This window comes from Dermochelys coriacea, chromosome 4, assembly GCF_009764565.3.
Source record: "Dermochelys coriacea isolate rDerCor1 chromosome 4, rDerCor1.pri.v4, whole genome shotgun sequence".
Lineage (NCBI taxonomy): Eukaryota > Metazoa > Chordata > Testudines > Dermochelyidae > Dermochelys > Dermochelys coriacea.
In genome coordinates, this window is record NC_050071.1 from 45825281 (window position 1) to 45838887 (window position 13607).

General features: G+C 40.5%; 2 protein-coding genes and 1 long non-coding RNA gene across 13 annotated transcripts in view; 2 read left to right on the plus strand and 1 right to left on the minus strand.

Moving 5' to 3' along the window:
- ABHD18 (abhydrolase domain containing 18) overlaps nt 1–7393 on the plus strand; it is a 48395-nt gene extending 41002 nt beyond the window's left edge. For 4 of the 7 annotated variants that reach the window (XM_043513409.1, XM_038398240.2, XM_038398244.2 and 1 more), the window contains 5 exons: nt 197–254; nt 536–559; nt 2259–2627; nt 4189–4351; nt 6653–7393. In XM_043513409.1, the coding sequence (XP_043369344.1) occupies nt 197–254; nt 536–559; nt 2259–2627; nt 4189–4351; nt 6653–6704 (666 nt within the window). In that variant the 3' untranslated portion in view covers nt 6705–7393. Of the gene's footprint in view, nt 1–196; nt 255–535; nt 560–2254; nt 2628–4188; nt 4352–6652 lie in introns of all 7 variants that reach the window. The other 3 variants (XM_043513408.1, XM_038398242.2, XM_043513407.1) reach the window with 2 other exon arrangements.
- Nucleotides 7394–7397: 4 nt separating this feature from the next.
- LOC122459905 lies at nt 7398–12434 on the minus strand. Its single transcript, XR_006280876.1, has 2 exons — nt 11499–12434; nt 7398–8861 (listed from the first exon to the last, which is right to left on the minus strand). It is a non-coding gene; the product is annotated as an uncharacterized LOC122459905 (long non-coding RNA).
- A 29-nt stretch (nt 12435–12463) lies between these two features.
- The window catches only part of LARP1B (La ribonucleoprotein 1B), a 109965-nt gene continuing 108821 nt past the window's right edge, over nt 12464–13607 (plus strand). For 3 of the 5 annotated variants that reach the window (XM_038398230.2, XM_043513402.1, XM_043513403.1), the window contains exon 1: nt 12464–13223. In XM_038398230.2, the coding sequence (XP_038254158.1) occupies nt 12890–13223 (334 nt within the window). In that variant the 5' untranslated portion in view covers nt 12464–12889. The remainder of the gene's footprint in view (nt 13224–13607) is intronic. The other 2 variants (XM_043513401.1, XM_043513404.1) reach the window with 1 other exon arrangement.

Below are 13607 nucleotides of genomic sequence, written 5' to 3' on the forward strand. Positions count from 1 at the left end.
TTTACGTACAAAATCTGATCGAATACATAATGTAATGTCTAGATACTTTCAGCAGACATTCATTAATGTTAATGGTTTCTTACATTTTTTATTTAATTTAATAAATATTTGATGCAGAAATAACCTTTAAATAAGCAAAGATTAATACCTCCTATTGTCATATAATGTATTTTTATAAGTGTTGAACTCTCTTCAGATTACTGTTCATGACCAGCTATTACAGACACCAGTTTACTTCAGTTCTCAAAATAAAGGTACATAAAGTACGTCTATTAATTTATCGTATCTCCATGTCTAACAAAAAAAATTCTTGCATGCCGGAAGGTTTGAAAAATTATGAACTTTCAGAATGTTCTTTGAAATGTTGTTTTTTGTAGGGGTGGGGAATCAAAGCACTGAAAACCAAATTCCCAAGTCCCAGAAAATTAGCCATATAGTTTGAAATAGTGTATTGAAGTGCCAAATAAAGAAGTGACTTATTGTTGAATCAGTTTCCTTGCTTATTCTTTTGTTTAAATTTTTATACATACTTCAGCAATGAAAGAAGACGTAACCAGGTGTGAGTATATGATTTATTATGAAATAATTATTCTTTACCCTAAGAAGAAAATATCTTGTGACGGTGTAGTGTGGTAAAATTATTCCTATATGAACACTGTTATGGACTGATTTTTAATGCACTGCAACTGCAATTTTGTAGTGTTGTTCTGGATTATTTCAATTGTTTTAGTAATCTAACCTTATTCTCTAAAGACACCATTTGTGCAGGTTTCTTCATTCTGGTTCTGATTAGGGTAGGATTGGTAGAACTCCTTTGGTTTTGCAGGGTTTCTACCCTGATGACAATGGCAATGGGGTAAAAATATAACCCAGGAACTTTTAGGTTGTCTCATTGCCCTTTACCAAAATGCTGCCCTGTTAATGTTTTAGTTCTTTCCTGACCCATTGTCAACAACGGAGCTGTGCGTAGGAGACTGTTCAATGGCAATCACTTCAGCTTTTCACTAGATTCCAACAAGAAATTGTTGGGTGCCCTTTGTCTTCTAACAATATCTGGTATAGTGAGGACACTTAGTTTTAGACCTTTACTCTGCACTTTGTTTGCTTTTCTTAGTGCTTTGGTACCTGCCTCAGAACTGAGGCACAACTGCTTTGGTGCCTTGCTTTGACATCTGCTTGTTCTTCTGACAATACCACAGCAGTGCTAAGGTATTGACAGCAGCAGAGGAACTGTCAGCTGGCTGTTTGCTGACAAACTATCAATGTACACTAAACTCAGATTTGAGGATATCTTCCTAGTATCCATGGGCAAATGGATTTTTCAAGCTCTGACTATAGCCTTTTCCCAAAGGAAATTTGGATGTCTGCTTTTTCCCCAACCTCAACAGTTATGGTCAATAAGTTGTCTACTGGTATCTGACTTTCTTCTAGTCTTAGAATAAATAACTATTAGTATTAATTTTTCAGTCTCTTCTCCTTAGCAAATTCCATGCTATTTTGTAGAATAGCATTTCTGAAAAGTACCACTTGAGCTCTTTTCCCAGAAACTGAAATAGTGTTTTTATACAGAAATAACATAAACATGGAAGCATAATACAGAATTATAAATCAGATGTCCAGATATAGCTCTGCTCTAAGTAATATCTGAAACATTGTAATATGCTCAGAAATATGAGGGAAAGCTTAATAGAAGAAACAAAACTGGAAAAAATTAGAGATGTTACAAAGAAATTTTCAGGTAGTTTCCTCATGTATAATGTTTCCTAATATATGCTTGCTTTACTCGTCAAAAGACAGTTAACACCACTTGTGATGGGATTGAATGGTTCATAGGATTCTTAACAGAATAAGGGTACTCCTTTTTTAATTACTTGTTTGATTCTAGATCAGTTCAGTAATAACCAAAAGTAATTTGCATCTGACATGGTACTCTGTGTTTTAGTTCCATTTCTTAATGGACAGAAATCTGCATCAGAGGAGCCACCACCATATTTGAGTACTTATTGATTCATGATGGTCTGCTTAGGACAGGCCCAAAATTCGGATATAAAGTGGTGATATGTGTCAGGATGTAGATCATTGACCAAGCTGTATGCCAAAGTTTGGACTTTGCCTGTGCACCTAGCACTGTGTCTGGCTCATGCCAGAGCTTTTGCTCTCTCTGTCATGAGCACTGAATTCACTCACCTTTTTTTAATCAGGTTGACCAAAAAATGTGAAAAACCCTTAATAAAAGGTCTGTATTTCTGTTTAGACAGACTCTTTCAAGATGGGACAAGACTTTGTTAAAAATTCCCCCAACAGTGTGGACAGTCTGAACAACCTAGCTCTGACTTCCAGAATGTTGAATCTGGATACAACAAGCAAAATTCTGTCTACAGAAGCCATTCACTGCGTTAGCACTAGTAAAAGTACTCTAAGTGCCTCATCAGAAAGACACTTACTGCAAGATGCTCCTACAATGCAGTGTATAAATCAAACATTGTCAACCAGCAGCAATAAGAACTTTACCAGCCTACAGAAGCACCTGATAAGTGAAGAAAGGAAAAGGGATGCTTTACAGAGAGAATCACTAAGGTTCATGAAAGGAGTTATGGATGAATGTACCCATGTAGCTAATTTCTCAGGTACTTATTTATTTGAATGTGGAGATTGGGATGTTTGTCTAGAATAAACTTCTATTATCTGTGCAATAATTTTGTATTCATACTGTTTTCTCAGAAAGCTTGTATATTGAATTAGAAAGTGTGTCATGGCTGTCTTTACAGAATGGACATATAACTCCGTTGTCTTTTAAAAATATGTATATCAGATTTATATCTGACACGGATCATCTAGTTTCAGAGGAACCTCTTTTTTGACAAATACCCTGGTGGTTCAAAACACTTGCTTAACTATGTCAGTCTAGAGATATGCATAGAGAGATGCTTCAGGAGCTCCACCAAGTCTCTAAGTCCGGTTTCAACTTGTATTTGTTTGTTTTGTTTTTCATTTATGTATGTTAGTATATTACACAAAGTGTGATTACATCTAGCAAGTGCCTATAACATGAGCTCGTCTGCTTCAGATATTGCTGGGGCTCTTTTTAAAGTGGGAAAACATATTTCCTCATCCTCTATTTTCTTACGTAAGCATGTACACCCATGGTATGTGATTTATTACATATTTAAAGGGATGTCTGGATTTTTCTAAGAGCCCATTTTCAAATATTTTTAGCATATCACTGTTTACCACTGTTACAAACCACAGATTGTCTTTAGAGGTCAAGAGGTGGCTGTACTGAATATTGCCTTATTCCCTCAGTTTGTCATCAGATTACCCCATAATTAGAACCATAGGTGCTGGAACTAGGGGTTATGGGGGTGCTGTTGCACCCCCTGTCTTTAAGTGGTTTCCATTGTATACAGGGCTTACAGTTTGGTTCAATAGCTCTTAGCACCCCCACTATACAAATTATTCCCGCACCCCTGATTAGCACTGGGCCTGTAGAAGTTATCCATAATTGAAATTGCTGCTGAATTACATTAAATTACAAAAATTGATTTTTGCCCTCACCTCTCATCTCAAAGCAGAGACCCCCTCTACCTCCTTTTCCCCCCCCATATCATGTGATCTTGAGCTCATATTGGTAGGCTATGTCTGTCTGACATTAAGCTGTTTTGCAAAATTTGATATTATTTGGATAATAAATTCCTGGCTTGCAGTACCCCAAAAAGAGAGCTTTATGAGAGTTTAAAAAAATCTTCTAACTTTTTTTACCATCTTTTAACAAACACAGAAGGTAGAGAAGAAATAAAATTTTGTTCACTGACTCCCCCAGCAGAGATCTAGTGCTAAGGATCAAAATCTAGTTATGTAATATATCTTTTATTTTGCAACTGCACTATGGAATATCTGCTCCATTGATCTTAGTACACTAAGTCCAAGGATGGCTGGAGACCTAAGCTTCCATTTCAAGAGTTTTTCATCGTTTTCTTTGCAGAGAGCTCAAAGCATATGCTGATCATTACGGAGACTTGCCAATGAAAACAAGAGATGGCCCCCCAACTCATGAGGGATTTTCCTACTTGCCACATTACAGTAGCCTCATAAATTACTGAGGAATACTGGTTTGGGAGTAGAAAACAGTTTAACCAGAAAAAGTGAGCGTTTACTGGAAAAAATCAGCTTTTTCTTTTTTCTGCTCAGTTCCAGTTGACCCAAGTCTAATCGTAGTTGTTCAAGCCAAGGAGGATGCGTATGTTCCACGAACTGGAGTGCGCAGCCTTCAAGATATCTGGCCAGGATGTGAAGTCAGGTATCTGGGTGGAGGTCATATCAGTGCCTACCTCTTCAAACAAGGACTCTTCAGGTGAGAAGTTAAGTATAAAACAGGGAAGCAAAAATACGGTTGTGATCTTTCTCTAATGCCACAATTTTGAGGGAATTAGTTTTCTACATTGGCATGTCATTCTTTTTAAAAAACAAAAAACGACTGAATGATGAGTAATACAAGTTCACTTATTCATTGAACACTATAATTTTTTTCCTAGCCAGTGAATGTATGTTCAGTAGGCAACAATTGCCCTACATTTATTTTTGCAAGTGTCTGTTAGAATGAAAAGTAGGTGAAGTTCAAATTTAAAATATTAGCTTACCTGTCAGATCAGTAATATGTTGCTGTAACTCCAGACTTGACATTGCATCTCAACCTTCTGAAATGTTATTTATATAAATACAATTCTTAAATCTTAATAAGTTACAATAATATAACACTCCTGACATACTAATAATACCTGGAGAGGCAGGGATTAATGAGGACTGCATAGCCCATTTGAACAAAAAGTTCAAACAAAAAAGGAAAAGATCAACATACCAAGGTTCAGGATCAATATCTGTGTAAAATTATCACAGTTTTTGAAAGATGTCGCAATAAATAGAAAATACAGGAGAAAGATCTTTGTGTGCTCAGAATTTCTTGAGAGAGAGAGTTGAGTACAAAAGGCCCTGATCCAACAAAGCATGTGCTTAACTTTAGTTCACATAAATGTTTTGCTGGATGGAGTCCAAAGGGAGCTGGGGAAGTGATGGGGTGGTGGGGGGAAGAATTCCTAGAACGAAATTAGAGATGAAGAACACTGTTTATTTCTTTTTAAAGCATGGTATGTGGACACAATTCTCTAGTAATGTCATCTTTGGTTTAATCACATGAGATCAGATGGGCTGGAGCGTTGTTCCCATCAGTCTAAATAATTTCTGAAATGTGACACTGGAGAGCATTAGACTCTATACTTGCAGTACATATATAATTGTTTAGAATGACTGGCATTCTATATATGAATTTAAAGGTATTTCCCTCAGTATTAGAGCCTTCAATGTTGCTGCCCCCCTCTCCTTTTTGCAGTGCTTACATTGTCAATTAAATGTTTCTAAGTTTTGGGAAGGTTGATTGGATATTTGTGGATAGCTTTCTTGTGAAAAATGTTTCCTCCTTTCTCTGGCTTCCTTTTGTTCAATGTGTGATTTATTCCTTTACTGAGTATGTTAAATAAGTCATCTTGTTTGTTAACAGTGTTGTAGCCATGTTGGTCCCAGGACAGTAGAAAGACATTGGATCAACTTCTGTTGGTGAAAGAGACAAGCTTACACAGACATGAAGAAAAGCTCAAAAGCTTCTCGTTCACCAACAGAAGTTGGTCCAATAAAAGAGATTATTTCACCCACCACGTCTCTCTCATAGTGTTTGTCTCAGACTGGTGGATCACTTCCCTGATTTCTTTTTGAGATGTTCCAGTTCCCACACTTCAAGCAATTGCAATGTAGGGCCCTATTAATATTTGTTTACCAACTCCTTTGTTTTTGAGGAACTCAGATTTTACACAAATATCTTGTATTTCTAGCTGACCAAGTGAAATTCCTCACATTTGGGAAGCTTTAAGAACTCTTGTTGTTTAAAATGTTATTCTTGCCTGATGTAAACTTTTGAGTTAAGCCTATTTACATATTTAATCTTTGGCTAATCAGATTGCCATTTGTTAATAGTTTTACTAATGTGGAACCCTGTGCATTTTGGTTTTAGACCACTTGCTTATTTCACATAGATAACTGAACAGCTCTTGGTGAGGATTCTGACACTTACTGACCTTTGCTGCATTTGATCCAGTATTCTTGAAATGTGCATTATGCCATTATTAATCCCCTTTGAGTCATTCAGCCCCCTAACAAGTAAATGTTAACCTTCCAAAAATAAAAAGATTGAGGGCTCTGAAACTGTGCCTCATTTCAAGTGCTTTGCACTGGTGCAAAGAAGCCCTAAATCCAGTTCTTGGAAAATCTTGTCCTGTGTATGGGGATCCTTTAGATGTCATAGAAATTACCACACTACATTCTCCTGCCATGGGGGGGTCTGGCTTGGCTCCCTATGCCAGGTTGATTCCCAGTTGTTGTAGGGGGTCCTTGGGACTTTTGGCAGCTGGTGCAGATTAGATCTTGGGGTTGGACTGGCATAATGGTGGTGGATCAGGAAAATTAAGAGCTCTGGACCTCTTCAGGTGTACCAAGCACTGTTAAGGCCCTATTTTTACAAAGGAAAAAAAATAAGCAGCCTGCATCTACCCATTCCCAAATTATACTAGAAGCCTGTAATTCTTTCTCTCCATATTCTCTCTTTTAGGCAAGCCATTTATGATGCATTTGAGCGCTTTCTCCAAAAATATGCTGCTTAATGGTCTTCATTATTAATGTACTCAATATGGTCTTGTGTGAGCTTTCCGTATCTGGAATTGTATATTGGCATGCTTTGGAAAGCCAGCCTATTACACCAATCCTGAATGGATGGACACCAACACTGAATGTCATAGCCAACAATTATCAATATTGGCAAAGCATTAATAATAGTAGTTTCAGTTCAACCAAATGCCCATCTAAGACATATCTGCATTAATTTGATCCATGAAAATTTTGGCAACATTGGTTAATGTATGAGGGGTTCTGTGTACTTCATCTTGTCTGTTATTTTATCACGTCACGTAGGACATTCTGTTCTGTTTAGTTTGCATATCAGCTGTAAAGAAACCAATACAATTCCAATAGAACTGTTCAAATCTATCCTTTAGGATTTTAGTACTTACGTATTTAATGCATTGCTATTTTTTCCTGTTACCAATTTTTTTCCTGCCCACACTGTTTTGCCTGCTTTTTCCTGTGCTGTTGCTAAAGATTTGTTTTTAAAAAGGGCTCCTCCTGCAAGCCCAACTTCATGTGTTTCATTGCTATTGTTTGCGATTGTCCCAAATTCACCGTTGTGACTTAAAACTGCAGGAATAAATAAGAGATGAATAGCAATGGGAATAGAAAAGTCTCTCTCAAAAAAGTGTTATCTAGGAAAAAAGTAAGTAAAGGCATATTTTATTGACATGTTTGAAAGATTTTTCTATTATGAAAATAGTTTTTTATTAAAAAAACACACAGATCATTCACAGTAACTCCATAGATGTTCACAGCTGAAAAAAGAGTAACTGAAAACAGACCTCCCAGTAACTGATTTTCACATATTGTATAATTGGACAATGTAGAAGTCTGGTCCCATCAACATTTTATAATAGAATTGCTTTAACTGAAAATAGCTTCTTGGGGGTAATCTTAATGCAGAATATGATAGCACAAAGACTGTTGATTCTATGTATTGTTTAAAGCACCTTATATTCTGCTGTAGAATTAAGACTGCCGATGTTTTAGATACGTGGACAGTCCTTTTTTTAGAGTGTAATCAGCACATGGCTACAAACATGCATTTCTTTTTACTACGTTAGAGTTATACAGACTACATTGCAGAAGATGGCAGTTTTAGATCACTCTCTCCTAATGTTACAACAATAAAAGTTTTTAATTTGATGAAAGTAAAATATTTAGGATTCTGAGCATGTTTAAAAAATTAATAGAATTTGTATTCTCATACAAGACATGAAACTTCATTTAATAAACTAGTAACACATCTGTAGTTTAAAAGTAGTTACGCATTAAATACTTTTGGCAGTACTCTTTAAAGGTAATAGATTGGGGGAGGAAGCTACAGTTGAAGTATTTTTTTTTTTTTAGCATTGCTTTGATATAGCAGATGACTGGGAATTACAAATCTTGTTTTTTCAGTTCAGTGTAATAGTACTGGATATGTGCCTTTCACCTTTTAAGTAGAGCATTTTACTTCATTAAGTTTAAACGTTGAAATTTCTACTTTACATATAAAGGATATGGAGCAAATAAAATTTTGTTTGTACAAAGACACTCTTGAAAAAATAATCTTGCAAATGAGGATTGTAAATGGGACCAGATATGTCTATCTCTAAACTGGATAACAAGTCCAGGAAAAACTGAAACACATAAATTTGTAATTAAATTTATTTCAAGATCTAAATGTACTGGAACTTTGCCATAGTACTTTTCTTTTAATTGAAATTTTTAAAATGGAATTTAATTGTTTCCTTGATGCATTGTTTGATAGAAAATGTTTAAAATTGTGAGCAAGTGATAAGCTTCATCCAGTGACTAAAACATTTGTGATATTAAAATACTGAATGTTTATAATTTAGAAAATCCAAGTCTTGAAAAGCAAATACATGTAAGATTAATTTTTAAATTAAAGATGTGAGTATGGGACTAAAATGCATACAAATTACCTGATACACATCTTGTTCTTTGCTTTTGTTAACTAGGATATCTTATGAAAGAAAGTTGTTTAAAAGTTAGCTAAGAATTGACAAAATCCAGACAGATGGCCACTTTCTGATCTTGTTTGTTTCTGTACATTAATTACTGTATTTATGCCATGTTCCTCTTGCAGCTATAAAGGGGGCAAATCTGTGGCAGGGGAAAGGCTTGAGTGCCTGGAAGACAGCAAAGACAAAAATTTGATGGGTGTCTTAAATTAACTGGTTTCTAGACTACAAACTATAACCTGCTAAAGTACTGTAATTATTTCTAGAGAGCTCAATACTAGGAATTATAGATCTAATGGAAAATTGGCATCCCAAGGCATCAGATGGTTGCACTATTAAGATTTTACTCTCAAAAAAGGTTTACAGTGTGTTAAGCAAACTTGTTTTAATAAATCTTCTCTTTGTAGAGGCAGGAATATTGGAATAAGTAGTGGTGGTGCTGACTCTTAACAAGAGCCAATTACTATACTTGATTCATAACAGTGAACAATGTTGCCAAATGAATATCAGAGTGAGTGCCAAGGAGAAGTATTTGCTATTTTTCTTAGGTTAGAAACAAAGATTTATAATAAGGATATTCGTATGCCAGTCTTTTATGTCTGAGGACTGGCTGAAGTAACCTATTTGTTTGGTATGTGGAGATTATTAAATTGGGCTTTGCTGTTTAAATATGTTTTAGCCTTTTTGTAGACGTCGGTTTTCCAATTTGCATAGTTAAGTGTTAGTAACAAATTATTTGAGTCTTAACCGAATATATAATTCTAATATAACAATTCAATGAGAACAAAAGATACTAGATGCCTATACTGCAAGTGAAGGTGTGATTGTAGCACCGGCAGGCATACCTATGCTAGCTTCAAGCTACCTAGCATGGGTAATAGTAGTAGTGAAGAGTTAGCCTGAGCTGAAGCTCAGGCTGCCATCTGTCCAAGTACATGCCCACTTGGGAGCCTGGGTACGTACATAGGTTGTTAGCCCATGCTGAAATCTATGCCACCACATCTTCACTCTGATTATTTGTGCTAGCTAGACTAAAGGTAGCATAGGGGTAGACACATCCCATTTTCATTTACTGTGTAGACATAACGATTAGAGGCTAGGCTTCTGCTCCAAAGCTGAGTAGAAAGTGAGCTGTTACGCTCTCAGTATTTTAATTTTGTCATAAACTGTCATCATTTTCCTGTAAAAACCCTTCAAAGGAGCTAGGCATGTCTTTCATCACAACATAAACTTAAGACTTCATTGCATTCTCATTCCATATTTCTTCTCCTAATAGTACTATAACGTAAAGAAAATAACTATCCTGATTCAGAAAATATAGTTCAGACAATATAGATATTGATATAGATATTGCTTTTATATTTTTTGCAGATACCACCTAATACAGAAAATAAAATGTGCAGAAGTAGAAACTAATCAAGATATAGTTATGATTGTTTCAACTTTAATCTCTTTTTAGTAGTTTATTTAATTTTTTTCATGCTTAATTGAGTCTGAGAGGAAGCAACTGATTTTAAGACCATTTAATCAGAATTATTTGTTTGAGCTATCTGAGTAATGTGTTGCAAACAGTGTGCAGAAACTTTTGAGCTCTGATAACTGTGAATTTCAAATTTCCAGTGAGGATTGTTCGCTTTGCTATATCAGAGAAACGGCATTCTGTATAACTACCACATCCTTCTGATGTTTCTTTCATGTACTGCTTTATCCAGCCCCCATGTAATCCTTCTCAGGGGGGGGGTGTGTTAGAAGACTCACCTTTTGGAACATACAACTGCAAATGCTACTGTGAAAAATTGGTCAATGAAAAATGACATTGTCCAATAAAAGATATGACCTTAACCCTTTTTTCTCTTGACTATGAAAAAATGGGGAGATCTGTATTTTTATTAATATTGTGTGCATATCTGAGTATTGTGGTTTGGCTTGATCTGTGGAACCCTAAGGGTTAGTTCCAGCTGAAACTCTCCACATGTACCCATGGAAACAGGCAATTCATTTGCCAGTGATAAAATGGATAATACAGGGAATCCACTACTGAAAGTCTACCTCTGATCTTCCTGGAGAGGTGAATAAAAGCAGATTTACCATGTTCTGGTGTTGCAGGACAAAAGGACTTTGAAATGGTTAAGACGGTAAACACGGGGAGGGGGAAACATGACTGAGAGTCAGTGGCTACAGGAGTGCTGGCTCCCCTGTATTGGGACTGGGGAAGCGTGCTGGGACAAATTTATTTGAGCGTAAGCTTTCATGAGCTACAGCTCACTTCATCGGATGCATAAATTTGTTAGTCTCTAAGGTGCCACAAGTACTCCTTTTCTTTTTTGCGAATACAGACTAACTCGGCTGCTACTCTGAAACTAAGTATTTGACAGTGAGATTAAGCTTTTTCTTTTTTTTTTTAAACCTAGGCACAAAAGTCACACCGAATAGTCTTAACAATTGCAGAATTTAAAAAACGCTCCTGCAACTACTGTTTATCACCACAGGGTCACTGACAGGAAAAGATACAAAATTGCAAAGTAAAAGACTGAGGGCACTCATCTTATAAAAGCAATTGAAGGAGATTTTAGAGGGATTTCATCCTTAATAGCCTGCTGGTGCTACTGTTGCAGTGTTACTTAAATTAGGGCATAACCTAAAAACTAGCACCACATAAGGATAAAAACTTAACAGAAAGGTACAAAATATTTTCATTACATAGCTATTGCGGCTGATGCAAAACACAGAGGCCCTGGGATGGGCTCAGAGATAAAATGCTGTGATACAATGTAATCTCCCTTGCCTTCCTTATTTTCTACCTACTCTATAACACAAGATGCAGATTTCTACTATCAAGCTGTTTGCAAAGAAGCCCCCTAATAGTTTGCTGCATCAAAATGGTGGAAAGCTCAAATCAGAATTGGATTCATTTTTAAAGCCCTGCCCTACTGCCCAGCTCACTGCGTATCAGTCCAACGGGGTTTTAGTACAGCCTTTGGATAAGTTTAGTCAAAACTTCCCGAGGAGGTGAGGTGCTGACACAGTAAATAAGGCCCTGCTGTCAGACCTAGGACGGCGGATGCAGGCGACCCCAGAAACTTCTGTCTACTTCAGCAGGACCCAAAAAAAGCCAAAGGGCGCTGCCCTGTGAATTCTTTTGCAGAGCGGGGGCTTAAATGGGGGAAGCCCAGCGTCTCGCTGCCTCTTAAAACGCAACCATTAGCTTAGCCCCGCTCCCGTCAGCGCTAAGGTAGGCACAGTCTCAGTGAGTAGGTCTAAGGTCGTAACAAATGGACGCGTCACTTAACACCACCGCGCGCCCGTAGCGGGGGAAGAGACCTGCTCCTGGAGCGAAGCGAGCCTCGTTTCCATGCCGCGCTGGGAATTCCGGGAAGTGCTTGTTCCAGGGTCCTCCTCGCTCCTCTGGGGAGCGCCGCTTCCAGGAATCGCGAGGTACGGAGGAGTCATGGCCAGGCCCACCTCTGGCACGGCCGCGAAGTGCGCCCGCGCCGCTACCGCCGCAACCCGCCTCGGAGGAGGCGGGACGGGACTGCAGCCAGCCCGTCTCTCCCGAAGATGACGCGGGGCGCAGCCCACTAGCGCCGCCCGCTGTTTACCTTATCACAGCGGTCAGGCGGGCGGGCCCTGCAACCCGAACACCATCGGGGGCCGCTCCGCCCTAGAGCGCCGGAAGCAGGCGCGGCCCGAGGACGAGGCACGCGCTGCCGGGCTCCAGCGCCGGCTGTTGTGAGGTCATAACGCCCTAGAGTGGCCGGAAGCTCCGCCCTGCCCTCGCGTTGGTGTTCCAGACGCTGCCTGCCGCTCTCACCTCCCTCCTTCTCCCCGCCCCCCGCAGGCGAGGCAGGAGCCGGGCCGGCCGCGGCGGCTCTGTAAGGGAACAGCCGGGCCGGGAGGAGGGAGCGGCGGAGACGCCCGCCCCGCGGCTGTTCCTGGCTGCGGCTCGGTAGCGGGCGGGGAGCGGAGCGTGGCAGTTGAACCATCCGCGGTGACTGAGCGAGGCCGGCCGCTGGGGGGGCGGGGAAGGCTGACAGCGATCCCCTCCCACCCTCGGGGACCCGACGGGGCCGGCGGGGGGCGCCGAGCGGAGAGGACGGCTCCTCAGCGCAGTCGGTCCGTCACCACGCCTGAGCCGCGCAGCTACCGCCTCAGCCCAGCTGGAGCCCGGGGGGCCGGCAGCGGCCCGGCCCCTTGGCATGTCTGCCGCCGCCCGAGTGTCCGTAGCGCCCCCGGAGCAGCAGGTTGGGGGGGCAGAGACTGGCGGGGGCTTGGGGCAGACTCGCTGCCGGGAGCTGGGGGAGACGGGACAGGAGCTGCCGGAGCCCAGCCAGGTGTTGCCGGAGGTGGATGAAGCCGGGGAGAGCAGCGGTAGCCGAGAGGCGGATCCCCCAGGGCAGGACGAGAAACAACGGCTGTGGCAGGTGGTCGAGGCCCCCCTGCCCAAGGAGAACCCCTGGACCAGGAGAAAGCCTGTCCCCGGAAGCCCGTCCCCGGCACCAGCGGACGCCCAGCTCGTCCTGCAGGACTCAGGTGTGGGGCGGGGGGAAGGGAGCCGGGCGGGGATGGGGAGGGGAAGACGAGCTGGGAGAGCCGCTCCCAGCGTCCGAAGGGAAAATAGCTTCGCTGCTGCTGGCTGAATCTGTCCGGGTTGGGAACTTGTTTGTTTAAAACACACTCTCCCTTGGCCGTACAGCGTAACAGCGCTTGCCTGACATCGCTGGCGCCAGCGCCTCGGCGTATGTCGGGCCAAGGTATTTGTTTCCAGGAGTCGACGCGTTCATACGCTCGCAGTTTACATGCGTGGACACATTAGGAAAACGAGCGTGGAGAGGTGTGGTCTGTCCCCGTGCGTTTACTCCGGGCAGGCAGGGTGGTAGGCATTTAAGAGAGTGGATTTGTCGTCGTATTGCAGTT